The sequence below is a fragment of the Leptosomus discolor genome, chromosome 1, assembly GCF_034619465.1.
Source record: "Leptosomus discolor isolate bLepDis1 chromosome 1, bLepDis1.hap2, whole genome shotgun sequence".
Classification (NCBI taxonomy): domain Eukaryota; kingdom Metazoa; phylum Chordata; class Aves; order Leptosomiformes; family Leptosomidae; genus Leptosomus; species Leptosomus discolor.
In genome coordinates this window covers 60437331-60459481 of record NC_141391.1, presented here as the reverse complement: position 1 = coordinate 60459481, position 22151 = coordinate 60437331, and the positions used below count along the sequence as shown (strand labels likewise).

The following is a 22151-nucleotide window of genomic DNA, read 5'->3' as shown; positions in this document are numbered from 1 at the left end:
GCTCTTACCAGGGAAACATGCAAGCTTCCTCTTTCCGCTTGTTTGCGCTCTGCTAACAGGCACGCCCGAGCTCAAAGGCACCAGTAACCCACTGGGCTGGTCTGCTGGGCAACCTGTGCCTCCCTGTCAGATCCTCCCTCCAACACCTTGGACCACTCTGCACAGAGGCAAGAGCTGCTCGAGGCTTTACAGTGGTTGAGGGGGCTGCCTATACACGAGGAGAAACCCACGGGATTCAGAATTTAACCCTCGTGTAACCCAGCGATCAGCCTGTCATCCCGCAAAGACGATTTAAGCTGGAGAGGGCAGAGCGCTGGGCCTTACACGTCAGTATTCAGTACCTCGTGGAGGTACACCCCTCTGGGATGCCTGGCTCCGAGGGCCCACTGCAAGCCTTTTCATTAGGCTCTTTTGCAGGCCTGCCATTCACTCATAATCCCAGCAAATTTGGGATGCTTTGACTCTGATGTCAAAGTTTCATTACAGAGGGTAGAGACATGCAAAGATCTGGTTATGCATCGTTCTATGTGCCAGTGCCCTCAAAAGGTGTTTGTTTATATACATACATATATACATATGGATATATTTCTCTAAATATATGTAAAATGACTAATATATATTTAAGGGCAAATGTACCACTTTGGAGGAATACACTGCTAACAGATAGGTGCGAAGCCAGAGAACAAATGCACATGGCACAAAGTACATTCTGTAAATTTAAATAAAGCTTTTTTCCCAAAGCATACACAAGCAATGACTGAAAAGCATTGATGTCTGCCTATGGATTCTGAGCAAGACAGAAGAAAAGACATTACATTAAAAGGCGCTTACACACTCTTTCTCCAACAGACTGCCAACAGCGATACGTCAGGCTTTTTGGGGTAAACAAGGAAAGCGTTTGCTATGCGAACATGGTGCATAATCGGATACAAAGAACAACCAACACCCAACGCTTCACCTGCAGAAACTCCATCCTGAGCTTCAGGCGAGTATTTAAGTCATTAGCAGTGTCAAAATTGGTGAATAGTATCAAAGACTTGTTCTTTGTCCCCAGTTATTTCCCCTCTATACTCCTTCCCCATCTTTTGTCTCCTTCCCTCCACACCTGCTGCTCTGCCTGTAGCCTTGTCCCAGCAGTTTTCTTTCCTTCCTTGCTTCTTTTCCTCTTCTTTTCCCTATCTCACTGCTTGGCTTTTCTTCCATCTGCTCTGAACTTTCCAGACATTTCTGAGGATAAGAAGCTATGAATATCTACTTCTGTTAAAAAAAAAAAGAAAAGGTCAAGAATGTTGCAGGTTTGTTTTTGTGGAGTTTTTTTTCCTAGCACGTTTAAGAAACAAATTTGCCCACCCTCTGGTTAAACTCTGCTACTGGGGTGCCAAGAACACGGGGCCTCTAAAGGCTGCTGAAGACTAAGACGCTAAAGAGCGTAGATGCGAATTGAGCGGCCTAATTTCAAGGGCACAAAAAACTTCTCTTGAGCCCCAGTGAGATTCAGCTGCAATGTGGCTTCATCAGGTGGCTGGCGTGCAAATGAACCAGTTAGTGATTATCCAAACAGAGTTCTGGAAATACAGGTACTGGAAAAGTACAGAATTGTCTCTGTTTAAGCACAGCGCTAAGTAATAGTGGTTGTGGGATGGAAACATCCATGAATCTGAATTTCTCCTCAGTTCCCCCTCTTTCATAAAAATAAAGTTTTTGTGTTTTATATAATAGCTGCTGGGTTGATGACAAAGGAAGTGGTGTCTGGGAGGGAAACAGCCCCCCCCAACCAACAAAATACACAGACAAAGTATCCAGTTTACATCTAGTCTTACTAATTTGGAAGGAAGGAGGCACTTTCAGCAGGTACCACGTGTGAAAACGCTGTGTCAGTACTTCTGATGTGCAATTTGTTGAAAATTACCTTGGTGAAAGTGTCACTTAAGCACGGAAGTTTAATTACTGTTCTTATGTTAAACCTTTACAGCTTCACTCATTGTGTTGCAAAGCGACAAATCCTAAAATTAGGCACTTGTATCTCTCTTTCCTCTTTTTCAGTCCTTTGGGCATTGTCCAATTTCTTTCATTCCATAATTGCACATATCCTTTTGCCTGTTATTTAGCCTGAAAATGAAAATTGCAGCGATGTGTACAAGTTCTTGCTTTCTAACTTATTTAAGGATTTAACTGGACCATTTTTAATGTTTCATTTTCATCGTATAATTTCTTTCTTTCAGTGGATGGTAAACCAATGTAAACCACCATCTTCACATTTCAATTTAGATGGGTCTCAGTGCTGACCCAATTCTGTCAAAACAGGCAAATAAAATCAAACAAAAAATCTGATTGATTGGAACCAAGTAAAATAAAAGGGCTCCTTTTCTTAAAAGAAATTAAACTCAGGTATCTTTCTCACAGAGTTAACACTACAGACAAGTCTACCTTTACATTGCTTGGAATATCAAAATGAATGAGTGATTAACTGTTAGACCTGCAGTCTGTGTGTTAGTAGTTTATATTTCTGCATGCACAGTTCAAAGTAGCTGTTCAGTTTTGCTCTCCACAGAGTGAAGAGGAAAAAAGAAAGAAAACAAAGGGAAAAAAAAAAATCATCGAAGAGGGGGGTACTTAACATCTCGCTGTTGCTAACAATTCTGATGTGAATTTGGGAACAGCCCATAGCACTGTTTGAATAACTCAGGGACGGCACGGTGGTTGTTATTGCCTCTGACCAAAAGGTTACATGCAGGACAGGGAACTGTCTCCAGTCATTTCCCGACCAAGCAACTCCCGACACAGGGTGGAAGCAGAATCTGAGAAGCAGCAACCCCGAGCCGTTTTCACTGCACCTAAAGGAGGACCATAAAGACTAATTGCACTTACAGATAGGTCTCTTTAAAACTCCGAAACACAAAAAGACAGCGCACACCCGAGGGCATTGCTACCACGGGATCTCTGTGAATATGGTACACTTTCCTCAGACTTTTGTGCGTCATCTGAGAAAGACTTAATGATTGTGACAGGACGTCTTCAATGTTAGGCTTACAAAATGGTCACAAGCCCCACAAGTCTTTCTGATAAACCCAATGGGCACTGATGTATTTCCCCGCTCTCTGTCTAATTGGTGTAAAGTTTGCAGATCTGAATCCCCTATCTTTTATCCAGCTTGCTGCGTCCTCTCCTTTGACATGAGGTCAGGGTTCACATTCGCATCCGATTATCGAAGTGGCACTCATTAACCGGCAGCCTGCCTCGCACCAAAATGAGTTCGCTGGAAGGGGAACTCGGCCCATTTACTCAGCAGATTTTAGCATTTTAAGGAGGCCTGAATGTCACACAGTATTGCTACATTTTGAGGAGTTTCAGACATCTCCAGCTGATGATTAATTGTGAGTGATGGGAAATAAAATCCAGTAAAGCCAGCTGCTTGCCATGGTCGGCAAAATTACTATAATGGATATAGGCTGCCAATTTTCCAGTTTTACTGGCAAGTCTTCCAAGTGTAATTAAGGGAAGTTATAAATGATATGGAAATCTATCAAGTCCCATTTATTTTCAGAGGACTCTTTCCCCTGAGACTTTTATCTTCAAGCTTATAGTTTGCTTTGTTGTGCTAATGATTTAAACCACTTCTTATTTCTGATTAAAGCCCCCAATATCCTTCGTAAGAAGTTAGATCCACTTTATTCAGAAGGATTTAAAGAAACAGAAACCTTTTTAAAGTTGTGTTTGTTAAACGTGCTGAGCTCTCGCTTCCTCTGTGGAGGCACAACAGAGCGTCCTCCATCTTAGACACCTCGCTACCATCTGGATTTCTGCGTCTGACAAATTCTGAGGATTGGGAAAGATATGGCGGGGGGGAGGAAGGGAGAAGAGGGAATAAAAAAAAAAAAATTTAAAAATCCACCATCAACAAAACCCCGACTTCCCTCCAAATCCTAAATCCTCCGAAAACAAAGATCGTAGGTGCTGCCTTAGAGGCTAGGCATTTAGCCCAGGGTGGTGTTGCTCACTAATGTTGTTTGATTTGGAATAAAAGCATGAAAATGATGTGCAAAGGCCTAAAATTGGAGATGTAAAGGATGACTGCACAGTATTCCATTTCTCAATTTCATCCTTCAGAGCCACAAAATGGGGGTGATACAGTTACTGGATGAGATTTACAGTAACAGCTGTGGTCTTCCCACACAAGGGAGGACCTTCTAATGGGCTAAGGTCTGTTTTGAACAGACGGGGAGTAGCAAAACAAGGTTCCCTATTAAGGGTGTGCAGTAATATTCCTGATAAAGAAAATGAGTAGTGGTAGTCAGATTGCTGTAAGAGACCTAAATCTCCTTTTGCTGTTAAAAAAAAAAAAAAAAAAAACCACAAACAAAAAACAAACAACAAACAGGGCTATTTTAGAAAGTGCTAACTGCTAAATAAATGAAAGACATGTAAATGTAAGGGTTTGGGTTTTTCTTAATCTCCTTGCTACGAACTGTAAAGAATGCATAGGAACCAGTGCCAGGGGCATATGGCTTTCTTCTGTGCTGAACATTCATACAAAAGACAGGTTCATCAGTCATTGGAGTATCTGGATAAAAAATTAGCTCCTGATGGATGGTATTTAGAGCTTACCTGCTGCTAGTACATTACCAGAGAAACACAGGTTTTGAAACCCACATGACATTAGAAACTGCAGACCATGAAATACCCCACGTGCAAGCACACTCATAATGTACACCAGGTTATACAAAATAAGAAATAAGCTATTTAAACCCTCTGCCTAAAATTGGGCCCACTGCAAGGAACCCTGGGTCAGCCCTACACAGGCCAATTAATGCACAGCATCTGCTGTATAGAAGCCGTGCATGAAGCACTTCCGAATGATTTCAGCAATTAAAAGAAAACTGTTTCCTGCCTGTTCTGACAGCAACTGTTTCAATGCAAGAGTGAGCACCAAATCATTGTGTGCAGCTGAAAAAATTAAGTCTTTTTCTTTTTTTTATCTTGTGAAAAGCAGGTGGGAGGGATGGAGATTTCTTACGGAATTGGATCGTTCTTTTGTTGTCCGACATTCTGTGTTTTTCTGCCAAATTAGACAGAAGGCTCCGAGGGTTTACGGGGCCCTCTACAGTATCACCTTCTGGTGCACTGTGGCTCCCTAAAAAGATGGATCAATATCAACCCTGCTGATTTGCCTACAAAAGTGAAAATCCCTCAATTACATTTTTAAGACCATTATATTTAGAACACAGGTGCTCCGATGCATAACATTTTTAAGGCTCTTGGAGCTGAAGGGAAAAAAAACAATGACAGCCCTGAGCAAAAAGGATCTCAGATTTGGTTAAAAGTGAAGTGAGAATTGGATTTTATTGGTATCTCCTTTCTCAGCTTTGGGTAGACACCAGTAAATATCCCTCACAATTTCCACTATGCTGCGACTTTGTGTCCCTATTGAGCCTTGTAAGTAAGAAGGGGCAATGCAAGACGGTGCCACATGAAATCCAGTTACCCTTTCTTGTAGCCTTCTGCAAAATAATTACAAACATTCATCCTGCTTATGCTTCTGCAAAATCACTGAACAGTGAATTAAGTATGCATTCACTATCTAAAACCTTACGAAGATACTGGGATTTCTGTTTGTTTATTTGTTGTTTAAACTTAGTCCGCGCTGGTATCATTCCCTTCCCAGATTTTTTTCTCTCTGACTTGTTGGCAATCTGGCAGCAAGCATCCAACAAGAAAACAAATCAAGAGGAATTGGATGATCAGCAATTGAAATTCCTTGACATTGTCCATTACCATGTAAAATAATTAGTGCAGGTTTTCCCTTCTTTCCAAATTAACTTTGAAACCGGAGCTACAGAGCTGCAAATATAATTAGTGGCAATTAACAGTACTTGACAAATCATTACTAAACTTTTTTTGCCACACACACTCCTTTAACGACTGAATCCAAAGATAGCACATCCCAAATTTTGTGACCTCTGACTAACCAAAGGTCAGCGATGTCCCCCTGACAGCAATCAGCACTGGTCATTGCACTCCCACTTATCCAAAACACACTTCCCCAACTGCTTCGGAGATCCCAGCGTGTTGGGGAAGTGATACGCAGGCAGAGCACTTCTGGGGGCGACTCCTGTGCTACTCAACCCCAGGCAAGTCTTAGTTGCCATCACACCAATCTTTATCAGTCAACTTTTTTAGTAACGGCTAAAAAGTTGCTTATCCTTTGCAAAGGCAAAGCATACCAATAAAAAAAACAAACAAAAAACCCTATTAATTCTTTTCAAAGGTTGGCAGCATTTTTCCTCTAGGAGGAAACTCTAATATTATTAACTATTTGTACATCACCGTTGGAGTAGGATTTAATTCTTAATGACACTGCACTCGAACACAAATCTTAGACTGTGGAATTGCATAAAGATAGAAGAAAAATGTGTTCAAGTCAAATATAAAAAAATATGTAAATATGTTATGAGCAATTACTATAGCTAAGGGGTTTTTAATGTAGCCACAATTATTACTGGAAGCCTCATGTTATAAGAGCGGTGAAATATTTGAATGCTTTTACTCTTGAAATTTCACAACTGTGAAAATGTTTTCATTTCCTGTTTACTGATAGGGTTTTTCCCCCACAAAAATACACCCCCAAAAATTATTTAATACACAGAATTATAAAAAATACATGAGGTTTGTCTTTGTGACCACATTTGGTCAAGTTTGCAAACTCCCTTTAACCAAAAAATGCAGTTTATGTTTACTCTGGGATCACCGAAGAACAGGAGGGAGGAAAGGAAGTAAAGAGAAAGAAAAAGGAAAAACAACAATAAAAGAAAAAAAACAAAAAGGAGGTTCACACAAAAGAGAAAGATCTTATTTGAATTAAAGAATATCTTACTAAATTATTGATAACATATTCATCTAAATAAAATGTGAAACTGTCACTTAAGGAAATAAATTTTTACTCTTTTTCCTGGTTGTTATGCTCTGTTATAAATTCCAACCAGTATAATTATAAAGGAAAAGAGTATTTTTTCTTTTTCTTTTTTTTTTAAGATTTTGAGGTCTGAATGGCAAATATGATTTAAAACAACACACAACGGGCTGGTGGCAACAGGTAACTTTATAACTCCGTGTTTTCTTTCACAAGAATGAATGACATACTAAGAAAAAGAATTTAGGAAGCTGTTTTGTTTTGGTTTTTAGTAGTGAGCATTTCAGCAGCAGAGGTCAAGCAAAACATACCTTTTCCCATAGCAAGAACTTTCCAAGGCTTGTGACATGGAAAATTATGGAAAAAGATTTTTTTTTTCTTTAAACTATTCTTCTAAAGAATAACAAGAGAAATTAAAATAACGTGCATGCAACTGAACTGGAAGAGGAATGTAGTTTAAAAGAACTGGAATGCAGTTTAAAACATCTTCCTCAGTTATCTTTAAACAGTAGAATCACTAACAGTAATGTGTTTTGTAAGTTATACACCTAAAAAAAGAAAACTTCAAGTTACACAATTTTGAAATTACTGAAATAATTACCATATATATTTAACAGCTGACATCTTGGTAGAAAATAATCCTGCCATGCAGTATCAATACCCAGGGGCTACAGGAGCATCAATTTGAAATCATAACAAATTTTGATGTGACAAGAGTCCATTTAAATAGTGTTTTGAATGGTGATAACTTCTAAAACCTGGGATAATCTTGAATTTCTGGAAAGAAGAGAGGAAATTTAGAAACTTAGGTCAAAATAATTAACTGTCCTCTTATTTTGGCCATAGTCCTACAAAGATTACATAACACTGGGGTGTTTACCCCAGTAAGGTGCTTTCCTTTTACATATTTGGGAGGTGGGGGCGGGGGGGGGGGGAATATGATTAAAGTGATTTAGGCTACCAGCACTGGTGTTAGCTTACTGACCAATGCTTGGCTTAGTAATGCCACCTGTTCTGCCTAATTTAATTAAAAAAGAAAAACAACCAACAGAAACATACAGCTAAAAGAAAACCATCTTCGCATTTCTGACAGAGAGAAAACTGAAAAAGCAAAAACTATATTCATAGGTAAAAATATAGCAAAGGCTACAAGGCAATCAGGAGAGTTAAGATCTTTTGTTGCTGTGGACAGTTCAGACTACCAAAGTTGGAATCAGTTGTAGGAGCATTTTGGGTGACTTGCTTTAAATGGGGTACGACAACGCTGCTTTACCCGTTCAACCATTAGGATCTTTTTCAATGCACAGAATCCTACATGCACCAAAATCCAGCCAAGCAACTCAAGATGAAGAAAAAAAAAGTGCCTGCCTACTTCCTGCCCTCTAAGTAAAGCGGTGAACTCACGCAGCTTTAGTAGTTCCTGCAGTGCTGTATTTGTGATAGTTGTGGTGAGACTGAGGTGTGACATGCAGTGCCATCTCCATCTCTCACATAAAACTACTGCTGTGTGCTAGCAGGGCTGGCTCGTGCTGCCAGTGGTGTCAGCAGAAACAGAGTGAGTGTCCCTTCCCTGGACTCTTGAAGCCCTGTGGTTTCTCCGCAGGGAACCAAAAAGTAACTCTCCCAAAACCGAATTTCATCCTAATGCACAGTCACCATCACTGACCTCCTCCATCCAAATGGATATTTCCTATACAATGTGACTGTATTATCATGAGGAATGTAAGCTAAATTTAAGTCTTTCCCTAAACAATATTATCCTTCTTTCCAGTCAGACAGATTTCAAATTGTTTTGTTGTTTATGTTGCTTTCTGCTTCTCAGTGCCTTCATTGTATTTCCAGGAAAAATTGAGTGACAGCTAATTACAGTCTTCTGATCACATGAAGGAAAATAAAGAAAGTAAAAAGTAACTAAAAAGCTACAAAAATTGGCAGCATCACAAGTTCTGCTTCTCTCTAAACGACAAACAGCACTTCCCCACTGTGTTACTGAAATCTATAGATCATCTTACAGACAAAAGAAAATAAATTCCTTGCATATGCAGTATCTTTTGGCAAAAATTAATCGAAAACTGCTTATCAGACCAGCTGGATAGAGGATGCTCACACAATCTTCTATCGGGCTTCATCAGACCAAAGTATTTTTCAGCAACAGCAGCCAAACGAGAACACTATGCTTCAAGGCAAAACAATGACACATCGAATGGGGAAAACGAATGCAGAGATCTTGCGTTGCCTTCTCATTTGGCTAAGGGCACGCAGAGAGGGACTAACAAACACCATATGCTTTACCTGACCAGGCGTGATGCCCCTATAGCTGAACGGCAGGCAACAAACACAAGTTTGCAAGTGCGGCCATTCAGACAAAGACAAGATGTCCCTCTCTAGGAATTTCTTCGTCGTTTGTAAAGTTACACCTGAAGAAAGAGGCCCGCAGCTCAGCTCCCTGTGCTACTGACCGCTCCGAGAGCATCCCTCTGTGAGCACGGCACTGTTGCAGGGACTGTGCTGCACTAACACTACTCAGCAGAGATCACAGGTTTAGAGAAAACAATCTCGGAGTAGCTAAAAACCAGGCAGCTTTACTGCTAGCAGCAGCAACACCTGAGCGGAAGGATGGACAACTACCTTGCACTCTCCCATTTTCAGCTCTACTGTTTCCACACGCTGCAATAATTTCAGCTGTCAAACCCAGCTGCAAACACAGAATAGGAGCTACTTAAATTCCCATTTCTCCAGCACACTAAAGAAATCAGACTTTTCCCAAGCAGGGCAACAAAAAGAGCTGTATTTATCAGGGAGCTACAGTTCCCTGCCCATCATGCCTTGAACAGCTGTGGTGAGTGAGCTGGCTTCTGACGGACAGCCAAGACGTGTAATCTGAATCACACCATCCCACTGCTTATTCAGTGCCGATAGCTGATGCTACCCTCATCTCGCTCGCTGGCTCGCTTTTTTTAACGTTTTGACACTAGTCCTGAAAAGGAAGGATTTAAGTTAAATCCTTTTCAATAACACAAATGTGTTTTTGCAATTAAAGCCACACAATTAGCATTGACAAGCTCAGGTCAGCAGAACATAGATTATGCCGTTCAAATGTTCTGCCACTCAGTGCCTCCAGCAAAAAGCTGCAGGAGAGGAGAAGAGAAAAAAAATCTCCACACATTATTTAACAACTTGTGCTCTGATGCACTGCACCACTTGTGGATTTGTGGAGGGAGGTTCATTTATTTATTGACTTAAAATCCCTTTGGCTCTGGCCTCCTTCTCCACTGGTTCTACTCCTTCAAGACAACAAGAACTATTCTTCAGGGCAAGAAGTCTGGTAACATTTACCAGAATTAACTTCTCAAAAAAATACTAAACAAATTGGAAAAAGCTCAAAATCCTCGCCTCAAAAATGTTTCTCTTCATTTGTCACAAAGGAAGTATTTGCTGAAGATCTCCCTCTCTCAGCCACTCTTACTGCCTAGACACAGCAATCACAGATTTCTCTGTCCGTGTCCAATGACATAGCAATTAATTTTAATCGAACACCGCTGTTTTTAAAGGTATAAACAGGGTATGTGCACATGTATAGATCACAAAACCAGAAAGCTAAGTGTAGAAGCTAAAAGAATTTAATTATTTTTTACTCAGTTGTACTTAGTTCGGCTCTCTCAGAAACCTCTTTATTTCATTAATATGAACATTTGCACCTACAGATCTTCAATATTAATATGATGACTCCTTTCTCTCTGTAAATAGACAGAAATACCCATATATTCTAAAATCAAAAGTGGCATCATAGAAAAATGTAAGCAAACAGATCACTTCACCAGCATGACTGAGGTCCATCACATAGAAGTCCAGTGCTAATTTTGGACTTGAGATCTTGATCCCTTTTCTACATCATCTCTCAAGAAAATCCAGTTTTCATTGCCATAAATTATGACCTCTGTGACTAAAGCTTTCTGTCTGTATATAAGTGCCACATACATGTTTATGGCACCATTTAACTGACAATAGTACTTTAAAATTAATCTGCACAATCTGATTCAAATATTCCAGTGTCTGCATCACTCTCTTGCTTTCAGTGGTTAGGAGAGGTAAGGGCTCTGACTTTAGAAATTAGGTGTCATACAATGTGGTAGAATTTCATATAAAGCTGAGTTCCAGTAGGTGGTTATATGTAACTCTACAACACTGTATTTACATTCATTTTCAGCTCAACGTGAGCTAAGCAGCACTAGAAATCCCCAGGACAGCAGCAGCATGTTCTGTTGCCCTTCTGTATGTCAAGTTTATTCGTTCTGCAGGGCAAGAGGATTCACATAAGAGACCGGGAATTGCCAGCATGGAATTCCCAATTCAGGAAATCCATATGTCTTGCTAAATGCTAACACAGGGATTCTTGAAAAAAAAAAAAAAAAAGGGGGGGGGGGGGAGGTCGGGGCGGAGAAAGTTAAATATCTTGTGTATAGTAATACTTTCATTACTTCAGGGCAGAAAATCAACAATCCCCTCCTGCTAGCACTGACAGCATAGATATACTTACATATATTTACATGCACATATACATACACACAATTTTTTCCCCCTGCCAAGACATTTGTGATACAAAACCAAAATATTTGTTAAGTTTCAGCTGTGGACTTGTACCCAGATGAAAATTTTCCTTTTAAAGCCAGTTTAATTTGAATTGTGCTTCCTTATTAGTTTTTACAATTCAAATGAAAACCAGCACACATCCTTCAGCCCAGTTTATTCTACAGGTGATGTAAAAAAAAAAAAACAACAACAAACCAAACTGTGACCTGTAGTTTCACTTGCACCAAGGAGAAATTTGTGTGGAATATATAATGAAAATGCAGATACAGAGATCACACTTCTTACCATGTCCCCAGGCTTGACAGAAAATGCCACCACTGCTCCAGGCATGGGAGATCTCAAAATGCTGGAGGTGTCCTCTGCTGCTTTCTCTGGCATGTACTTGCTCAGCTCTGCAGCAACCTTCGTCAGTATTCGTAATTTGTACTAAAGAATAGGAAGAGGAATGTTTTAGAAAACTGCACCTTGGTGAATTCCAGTCAATGATCTGCACTATTTTATGGCATGTTTTTATATAACACATCTGTTATCTATTCTTCACAGGAGTGTCTAAAAATCACTGTTTGAAATCTTTATTCAGAGTTTCATTTTCAGGATGTAGAAAGAAAAATATGCAACCCCAATCAGCAGCAATGAGCACATAAAATGAAAGAATCAAGTACAGTAAAGAAATGTCAGATTCATTTAAAAATTGGAGATAGAGAGGGAAGACACAAATTTAAAAACCAGAAATATCCTTACACTTACTGCACATTATCTTTAGTGGATACGGAATATTGAGGGACTGGTATTCAGCGCTCTGCTGAATTGGAAATTGACCTTTCTGGAAAATCTGCCAGATTTTCAACGACATGATTGATTTTAAACATTATGTTTACTTTATCATGTATTTAATGTTCAAAGTTAATCACTTGCTTAGATTTTGCAATTAAAACCTATTAAGCAATTTCAATATAATTTTTTCATGCACAGGCAGAATGATGGAACCTTTTGGTTGTACTGAATATACTTTATCTGTAATAAAAATTATTCAGCAGCCGTTACCTACCTTGAGAATAAAAAAATGTTTTCTCTAGTATGTTTTATAGCAAGTAGAAATGGAAAAGACTATGATGACCCTCAAGTGTCTGAGAGCATCCCTTTAAACAAAAACCTTTCCGAAAACATGTATGCGTGTACGCTAATTTCAGCTCCAGGCTTTTAGTTTCTTAAAACTTGTAATCACTTTGACACACAATTCATCGCACTTAGAAAGCTGGCCTTCACATTTGTCCCGGTGCACTTGAAAACTAATACAAAAAGCCAGTAGATGGCAGCAGGTCTCTGCCTGAAACTCCTGCCTCACCAGGGCCAACTGAGTGAAGACCAGCACCACACTTCATCAATAATTTAAACAAAGGTTTTAATAACAAGCACTGGATGAACTGCATTTACAATTCAAATGTGTATTTTGCTGATGTAAAGTTCAACACCTTGCTTTGAACAGTATGTTTTCCTCCAAAACAATTAGCTATTGTTTTATTAGCAATAAAATGTCTTTACTTTTCATTTTTACACAGACAGAAAAAATCCGATATCCTTATGGTGAAGGTAAAGGGGGACTCTACCTTCTGCTTCTGTAGGGAGTAAAACAAGGTATTTAGAAATGCATGCAAAAGGTGATTAACTCCGCAATGACATCTTTAAAAAGCAGCTTTCAAAGACAAATTAAAACAACCTAACAGAGGATTACCATCCACCATAAATGGCATTTGGACACACAAGATTATGTACAACGAACAGCGCAGCCGTTCAGTTCGAAATACTTGCTTCTAATCAGAAATACAAGCAAATGATTAAATGAACCGATCCCCCCGTACCACCCCAGTAAACGTAACAAAATGCCACAACAATATTTCCAGAAGCTGGAAGTGGCACCCAAAGATTTGAGAACCCATTCCCAAACACGTGCCTTGGTTACAATGGATATGGCACACAGAAACCAGCACCATTTTGTATGCAAAAAGCTCCTTTAACTCCAAGCCTCCTGCAGGCATCATCATGACAATTAAGACTGTGGCACTCACATTTTCCAAAGCAAAATACAGCTAGTTTTCTCCCTGCACAAGCAACTACATTCAATGCGGTCTGCTCCTTGCAGTTTCTTTTTCTAAAAGTAAAGCCTCTGTGTGTGTGTGTGTGCATGTAAGTGCACGTATGCACAGTTGCATGTACGATGTAGGGAGAAAGGAGGTGATGCCTATAGATTTGATGACATAAGTTGCAAATAGAATTGCAGCAGTGTGACAAGTCACATAATAACATCTTATGCATGTTTCTTTACTCTTGAGTGTCTGTTTTGCAATCAAGACATACAAGTGTCTGCCAGTTTCTGAAGGATATGATCCTTAAGTGAAATTACTGTGCAAATAAAAGCTTTTTACTCCTATTAAAATTCAACTGAGTCATAAGTGGCAAGGAAAAAAAGCTTGCAGAGTGTATTCTGCTGTCAATCTAATAAACATTCTGTGCAGAGGGACTATTTATCAAAGATAAATTGTACTTAAAAGTCCTTCATTAAATCTATGGGGGGGAATATAATTACACCAAATTGCACAGTTTCGGTATCCATGGTTAGTGTCTTCTTTGTACTCAGAGTTTGAAAATAGGAAGAAAAAAAAGGAAGAACACAGAAATAAGTTAGATTTGTGGACTGTATTGTTACCTCCTGCAAGAGACTCTTTTGATATGATTTCAAAAGATCAGGTTTAGATGCCATTTAGTTTTTTAAGGCACATGTAACGCTTCCAAGCTGCTCAATTTCAAAATTTAATCTTGCAGTGAAAGCTAGACCTTCTGCGTTCATCTAGGTTACAGGATTTCGCAGAGACTGAGATACAGAATTCCCCATGCACTCCACAATGTACAGCAGCGGGGGAAAAACCATGTCGCTCAATATGCTGCACTTTAAAGCTCAGTTCTCCACACCAAGTTAAAATATCCCTACCAAACATTGTTTTTACTATCTTTATAATTTTCGTATCTTTTAGATTCCTTTCTCTGCAGGACTCCTGCTTTGCTTGGAGTGAGATGTAAGAATCAGTACACTCAAAGCTTTAAAACGCAGGTCTTTGTTATTGATGAGCTGTTCCTTTTCCTTTTGTATTTGTTTATTGTTCTTTAGTCTGTTTGGGGGATAAGCAAGTTACTATAATCAAAAAGTAAAAAATAACAACAGTAAACTTCTGGGGAAAGGCCTTTTTTGGCAGAGTCGGTTCACAAATGACCTTTCAGAATATAAAAAGACAAAGCTGCACAGAAAGGTTCCTTCTTTAAGATTACCTTTGATGTATTTCTGCTGCTGGCTGGACCCCACCAAATACCCGCCTAAGTGTCCCTTCGTAACGCTGGCTCTATCTCTCCAGGATGAGTTGTGCAGGGGTGTGCAGGGGGCTGTTCACCTAACCGAGGTGCAGCCTGCAGCTCAGCGAGAGCCACAAGACTCTAGAAGACCACAGCAAACAACGCCTGCCATGCCGCTACAACAAAGACAATTAAGAATACACCACATTTTTTCATTAAGTGATTAACACTGCTGCTATGTCTTTGATTTAGCGAGGACAACGCTGAACACAGGAAGCAGAAGTTTTGATACACTTCTAACGGAGTGCGGATGAGGTTCAGGTTTTCCTCCTTTATCCACAGGAGGAGGAGGCAATGGGAGAAAGAAGGGGCATAAATTGGGGAAGGCTGTAAAGTTTGGGTTATAAATAGAGACCAGAAGGTTTCCACTGGCCTAAACCAGAAGAAACATCTGTTGGAGTTATAAATAGATTGCGGGTGGACTCTCAGAGCAAGGAAATCTGCTAGCCATCAGATCTGTGCTGATGACTAGTTGTCACCAGCCACTGCTCCACTCCACAGGGTTTCAGAGCCTAATTCTGCCAGCCAAAGTAAGTCAATAAAGAGGTACCCAAAAGGAGCCGTACAGCTTTTGATGGCATAGAAAACAGGTGTTTCTTTTCCACAAGACTGCTGGAGTCCACAATCAGTTGGCAAAAATTATAGCAGGGAAAAGTGATGTTACTTAATAGTTTTCTAAGGGTAACAGTATCCTGTACTACTTCTCCCACTAAATGAAATGGATGTTATATAATGCTAAACTACCTCTTACAACCAAATCTCTGTGACAAAAAAGAAGAAAACAAAAAGGTGTAATAATAGCAGTGCAAAGGACTAAGGGGGGGTGGGGAAGAAAGCAAATACAGTGAAAATTATACCTCGGGTTTTGTGGAGGTTTTTTGTAGATATATATACCGTATTGATCCTCCAAGTCAGCAGACGAGAAGTCAGCCAGCTACTACAAAAAAGGTGTCCAGGGCACATCTGACCCCATCTTTGCTTAAAAACAACTCTGTAGTTTGCACAGATATCGTTCCCTTGCCGTGTACAACAAAATATTGTAGACCTTCAGTAAAATGCTCAAAATTGCACTCTGTTACATTCGCATTAGTTTATTAAATATGATCTCCCCTGTACACCTGAAAGTCATGTCCCCAGAAGCTGTAAATGTTCAAACTCCATTGGAGATTTTATAGAGCAATCTAATGTATCACCCATATGTTACTTATGGCAGCGTTTGGACTGCTGACCAGATGTGGATTTTCAGTATGCTTTACCTAAATGTTCAACCATGTTTTTCAAATGTCTGTCATTCTTATGGTCAGAAGGGGGAAAATCTTATGTTGCTCAGATTTCAGCAGAGAAACTGTCTGCTGTGCATCTTCATTATTTTCACTAACCTCACAGTCTCATTTTTGGAAGCAGTGAAATTTATTAACTGTGGTCACCTAATTTCCCTTTTAACATTCCTAACCCGCATCCTGCCTCAAGTCACTTAACTGTTGTCACTTACGGTTTGACTGTCATAGATTCACAAGTAGTACGTTATTCAGTATTCATTCAAAGCAATGCTAAGCAATGTTCCAAGTGCAGAACACAAGCACGCTGTCTTTTTTATTAACCATCATACATTTTAACATCGTGACCATACCCTTGCTTAGATTTCCACCATAGCATCTAAACAGGAAAATGATGTTATTATTCCATATTACTTGAAGGTGTCAGGCATCACCTTCTTTCGGAGTCAAAGATTTCTTACTCAACAAGGTGAAAAATGGCATTTTGGAAATCACAGAGGCTTTTATCAAAGCTCTGAGTTCTAGAGATAATTTACTTCCACAGGGTGGTGGTGAGGGCTGGCATTAACACTCGCACAAAATAACGGCACTTTTAGTCTAAAGGAGGAGCAAACACTCAACATGCTATGGAGACAGTTTTTAAAAAAAGGGAAAAATACGAAACAAACAGAACAGTCACAAAAATCATGAGCCTTTAGTAGCAGCAAAAGGGAGAGGAAAAAAAAAAAAAAAAAAAGAAGCCTCACCACCACATAGTACACACTCCAGCAGCAGAACCTTAATTAGAATTGTAATTCAGCCACATTTCCCACTTTCCATTCCTTGTGTGATACATAATTAACACTCTAGAGAAACCTATCACGGGTTAAAGCCATGCAAAAATACATTCCCTCCACTTCAGACTAAGGCTGAAGAGGCAGAATCAAAAACGTACAGACTGAAAGCTTGGAGATGTCCTCCTCTTGGAGCTAGCATGCTGCCGAGCAAGGTGAAATGAGCGGGGAGCAGGGAGGGAGCCGTGCGAGCGGAGGAGCTGCTACAGCTGCAGTCGCTGGAGCAGCCTGTTAGCATAATGCTTTGACAACTCCATCAGCGCAGTCTCAAGGTAGCTGTCAATCAGGATGCATCATTTAATACAACAGCACACTAAGGATTTTCTCCTACAACCCACATGACAGCGTATCTACAGCTCTATTTATATCAGCGCCCAGTTGTGTTTACAACGCTGTTGTAATTAGAAAAGATGCAACAGGCAGCAATATTATTCAGATTTCCATTTTGCCATGCTGCCATGTAAAGTGCGATCTTGCTTCACAGAGTCATGCTAAATGACAAAAGCGCTATTTTCTTCAGTCTCTGTGCTCAGACAGCACTTCATTTGCAGCTATCTATAATTAGATTAATGGTGTAGTGCCGTACAAAGCAGGCCCACTTCACATCAGATAGCATATGAATTAGGACAAACACTTATTTCAATTCCAGGCAGAGAAAGCAGTGACTGGGGTATTTAGCATACCCTTTATGGTGGAATGAGATGTTAATTGTGTACCATTACCTCTAAACTGCTTGCTTGTTGTATAAATCACTGTGCTAATTGATGCAGAGATAGAAACGTAGCCACAGGCAAGAAAGCAACGGAATGAGAGCTGAAGATGGTGGATAAAGGATTATCGAGTAAAACCATATGGAGATGAGATTCCTTTGAAACCCACCCACAAGCAGTACTCCTATGAACTTCAGGGGAAAAAGTGCTGCACTGATGCCTAAGAAAAAAAAAAAAATTTTTTTTCCATCACCGTTTCAGAACAGAATCTCAGTAGCAAATCTGAGCCAAGCAGAAAACTGAATAAATGTGTGTAATGAACCTCAACACACACTTCCAAAAGACAAGTAGCAGGGTAGGCACGCCTTGGGAATAGTCACCACGCTGCCTGGATTTTGGGGGCCTGAGTTAACAAGTAACACTTGAAAACTATCCAGAGCAGATGTTCCCCTGACCCATCTGCGGACTAGAAATGCAGACTTTATAAACAGAAACTGTGCCTGTGCTAAAAAAAAAAAAAAACAACCAAAACTCAAGACATTCAAGTGGCTGCTGCTAAGTTAAATGTCCTAACAAGGAGGAAGCTTCACACATCTGTAGTAACAACTACACATATTCTAGGCCACGTTCATACAGAGACAAGAAAATCCCTGAAAATCCCCCTCCATGTACTGAGGAAGCAGGACAGGAGAATCTCTCAGAAGTAACAAGTAGCTATGTCAGCACCAGGACTAACAAAGCCTGCTTTCTCATAGATGGGGTTTGCAGTTGTTTGCCGTCTCTAAAATGGCATTATGGTCTTGGGGCCGTTTGTAACTGCACTCCCCAGTGTAGATTCTCTTGCCTTAAATAAACCATGAGTTTGATCAAACCCTCTGCCCACACTCCCTACCACACAGAGTTGCAGGTTTCTCCTCTAGCTGGACACCTTTTCTTCACAAAATGAGTTGGACCACAATGCTTTTAGGACCCTTCCCCCTCTGTTACATTTGGCTGAAGTCAATTGACTGAGTCAAAGTTACTGGGGAACCGGCGGACAAGCACACACTACAGACATCCAGCATGCCTGCCTGAGCCTTGGTTTCCTGGCAAAGGTGGCTAAAAATAGCATTATGAGAGGAAGACGAGGCAGAATGCCATCTTGAGCATCACATTCAAGGACAAGCCAACTGGGTCACATGCTCACCTTTGAGCCATGCTTCTTCCCCTACAGACTCTGCAAATCCTCTGGGCTTAACTTTTATTCTGCAAAAGAGTGGCTCTAGTATACATGCTGAAGCCAATGCCACTGCACTCTAAATCATCTCTCCTCTGTCTCCAAATTATTATATAAACCTTTTTCTTAAGCTTCTTCTTCAGAAAACTTGGTTGAACTTGTACATAGCTATGACTTAGCGTCATACTTTAATCACTAACAAAATGCCAAGTCAAAATGCTAGTAACTAAAACACTACTCAGTGTCCTCTTCTTAGAAAATATATTCCCCTCACTCACAACACGACACTTAAGAGCAATGCTGACTTTCAGGCACAAGCTCTAAGACCTTAGCACAGTGAAACAAACTTCTGAAAAATACAAGGTATCTTCCCCTTGAGTGTTCAATCCCCGCTACTCTTCAGTGTTTGGCACTGCCTTAGTTTAAAAGAGCAAAGGGAATGCATTGTATCTACTAGATAGCTCACTGTCCTAAGGTTCACCAAAGAGTCAGATGCTGGATTTTTACAACCTCGTTTTTATTTTCTTTTGAAACTATTCATTTTTCCTACTAATGCAATTAATTATTACCAGTGTGTGTGTGTAAAGTGTTGCAGTAGAGAAATACACATAACAAATATATAAGAAATAATAATAATAAAGAAACACACATAACAAATATATATGTATATGTGTACCCATGTATATAAGGGAGGGCTTAGGGGTGGACAGTTACCCATTACAAACAAGCAGTACTAATGTACAAATTACTGCTTGCTGCAAAATCAAGTGAATAGCAGAAGAGAATCACGTATTGGTTGACAAAGTGCTTCAATTACTTTGAGAGGAACCTTTACATTATTTCCAACACAATACACCAAACAGGAGTAAGTAGAGTGACATTAAAGACAGCATTCACTGTTTTGAAATGACAGTAGAGTTCAACAGTTTAGATTTTGGTCACCAGACATACAAAGCCTGTGGATTATCCTCCTTTATCACTGAAGCTTACAACTTAAAGGAAACACGAGCTGTATCTGGCCAACCAAAGGGACCTATGAAACAGAAACAAATGGCAGTAGAAAAAAACCCCTGTGTTGACTACTTTGAAATAACACCTCCCAAGTGTGCGCCTAGTCGACATAAATGGAAATGCATTGAGGAAAAGAGCTGTGAAACTGTGTAACAGTCCTGTTCCTAATCATTAATCACTTTTTTTAGACCATTTAAACTAGCCCATTAGAGCCTGCAGCAAAATGCCAACACTCCCATCACTTGCATGTCAGCAGTGCTGGTGTTAACAGGAGAAAATATATGGTTTCTGTGACTGTGCCCCAGTTCTACAGCATTTGCTACCTTTAATTGAAAAAGGCAGTTAAACACAAGGTAAATCATTCAGTTAGCTGAGCTGTTTAATAACACATAATTGATAATGTCAATATGTTACAGTGACATAATGCATCACTTTCATCACTCTTATGCTTCAAATAACGTCAACTTATACTTCAAACATTTACTTTATATCTACTATTTAATGAAAAAGCCAGGGAGAACCACCTTGAGTACCATGTGTGAAACACACGTACGACACACACCACTGCCTCAACTCATCTGTGGGTTGGTTAGAAACAGGTTCCTGCCGCAACTCTTGCAACTTTGTGAAAACGGTTTAGTTATGTCATTAGCAACTTGCTTTTTGTCTCAAAATACCAGAAGCTCCTACTGGAATAATATATATTTCTGTGATAAAATCTGTTGAAAAAGAGAATGAAAAAAATCTGCAAGAGAAAAAGCAACTATTAGTTTTCTGAAATGTGTCCCAATCCCGCAGGCTTTTGACTAACTTTTCACATGTCACCAGGCCAACAGTAGCCATCAGGATTTGTTGTTAGTATAACGCAAATCACATGCTTAAGTGTTTACAAAAATCACACCCCCTAAATATGGAATATGATCTGGAGTAGGAAAAAATATATCTTATCAGCTATGTACAGACAGCGTGGTTAAACATGACTAACTGTATTATACAATACAGTGGGTTTTAATATGTATTAATTAAAAAAGATATTTCTACAAGTATTTTAAATGGGCAAGAACATCTGACCTGTTTATTACGTAACAACAAAAATGTAATGCAACTCTCTCTTCATTCTGTAGCAGAGAACAAGCAGACAGTTGCAAAATGGGATGGGTTTTTAGTTTTGTTTTTCAAAAAAATATACCCCACCTCAAAAAAAATTCAAAACCAAACAAATAAACAAAAGCCACAAAAACCAACCAAACCCAACCAAAAAACCCGCAATCAACTTTTAGTGACCACTGTTACAGGATTCATGCAGGAAAAGAAAGTCCTGGAGCAGACTCGGTGGCAGCAGGCAAGACAAAGTGTGCTGCCACTTCGAACCTTCATTACCTACATGTAACTGCATGCAAATATTTGTTTGCCCTGAGATTTCAATTGTATCATAGACAAAATGAGCAAGGCTCAGTATTCTGAAAATAAAAATATGCTGCCTCATAAGTAGCCACCTGCCCTCCTCCTGTTCTTGTAACAGGAAAGTAGCTGTAGGTAGTGGTAATGATATCACTACGACCAAGTCTCTAAACATCTGTCAGAGAGGTTTGGTTCAACTGTCCTGGAGTTCGTTATCCCAGGAGAAGAGTTACGCAGATGTCCAACTAATAAAGGTTGCAATGAACTGCACTGGCCACAGGGACTACCAAGTTCTCAGTACGTCTTGCTAAAGTAACTTGTTTAGAGGAATGGATTCTCACAACCATAAAAAGCAAGTCCATTGATAATGAACTGCGCAAGGCTCATAAAAGCAACCTGTAGAGTTTGGTTTGACTAAACACCAAGGTAATGACTTATAAAAAGGGAAAAGCCAACAAAGACGTGTAAAACTATAGTACCAATCATATAGCAACCCAACACCTGCAGGGTACTTAGTACTTTTCAGCCTCGTTCAGGTTTTTCAGTCTCAAACCTATTTTTCAGGTTTGCTTTGGTTACATACAAATTTCTAAGTTATTCGATAAGTTCAGTAAGGAAATACTTTTTGAAAAGTACTATCTGATCTAGGGCACAACACATCCCTCTCTAGAAAAAAAAAAAAACTAAACAAACCACAACACTATTGAGTAGAATTGATTTACAGAAATTTCAAGCAAATGCTGCTTAATTTCTAGACACCACTAGTTTTTCCCCCTCTGGGTAGCCAGGGGAGTAATAAATGTT

At 39.7% G+C, this 22151-nt stretch overlaps 1 protein-coding gene across 1 annotated transcript in view; it reads right to left on the bottom strand.

Annotated features, from left to right (window-relative positions):
- PCCA (propionyl-CoA carboxylase subunit alpha) overlaps positions 1 to 22151 on the bottom strand; it is a 300632-nt gene that overhangs the window by 4205 nt on the left and 274276 nt on the right. The window contains exon 22 of the mRNA XM_086481594.1: positions 11783 to 11923. Coding sequence (XP_086337720.1) covers positions 11783 to 11923 — 141 coding nt within the window. The remainder of the gene's footprint in view (positions 1 to 11782; positions 11924 to 22151) is intronic.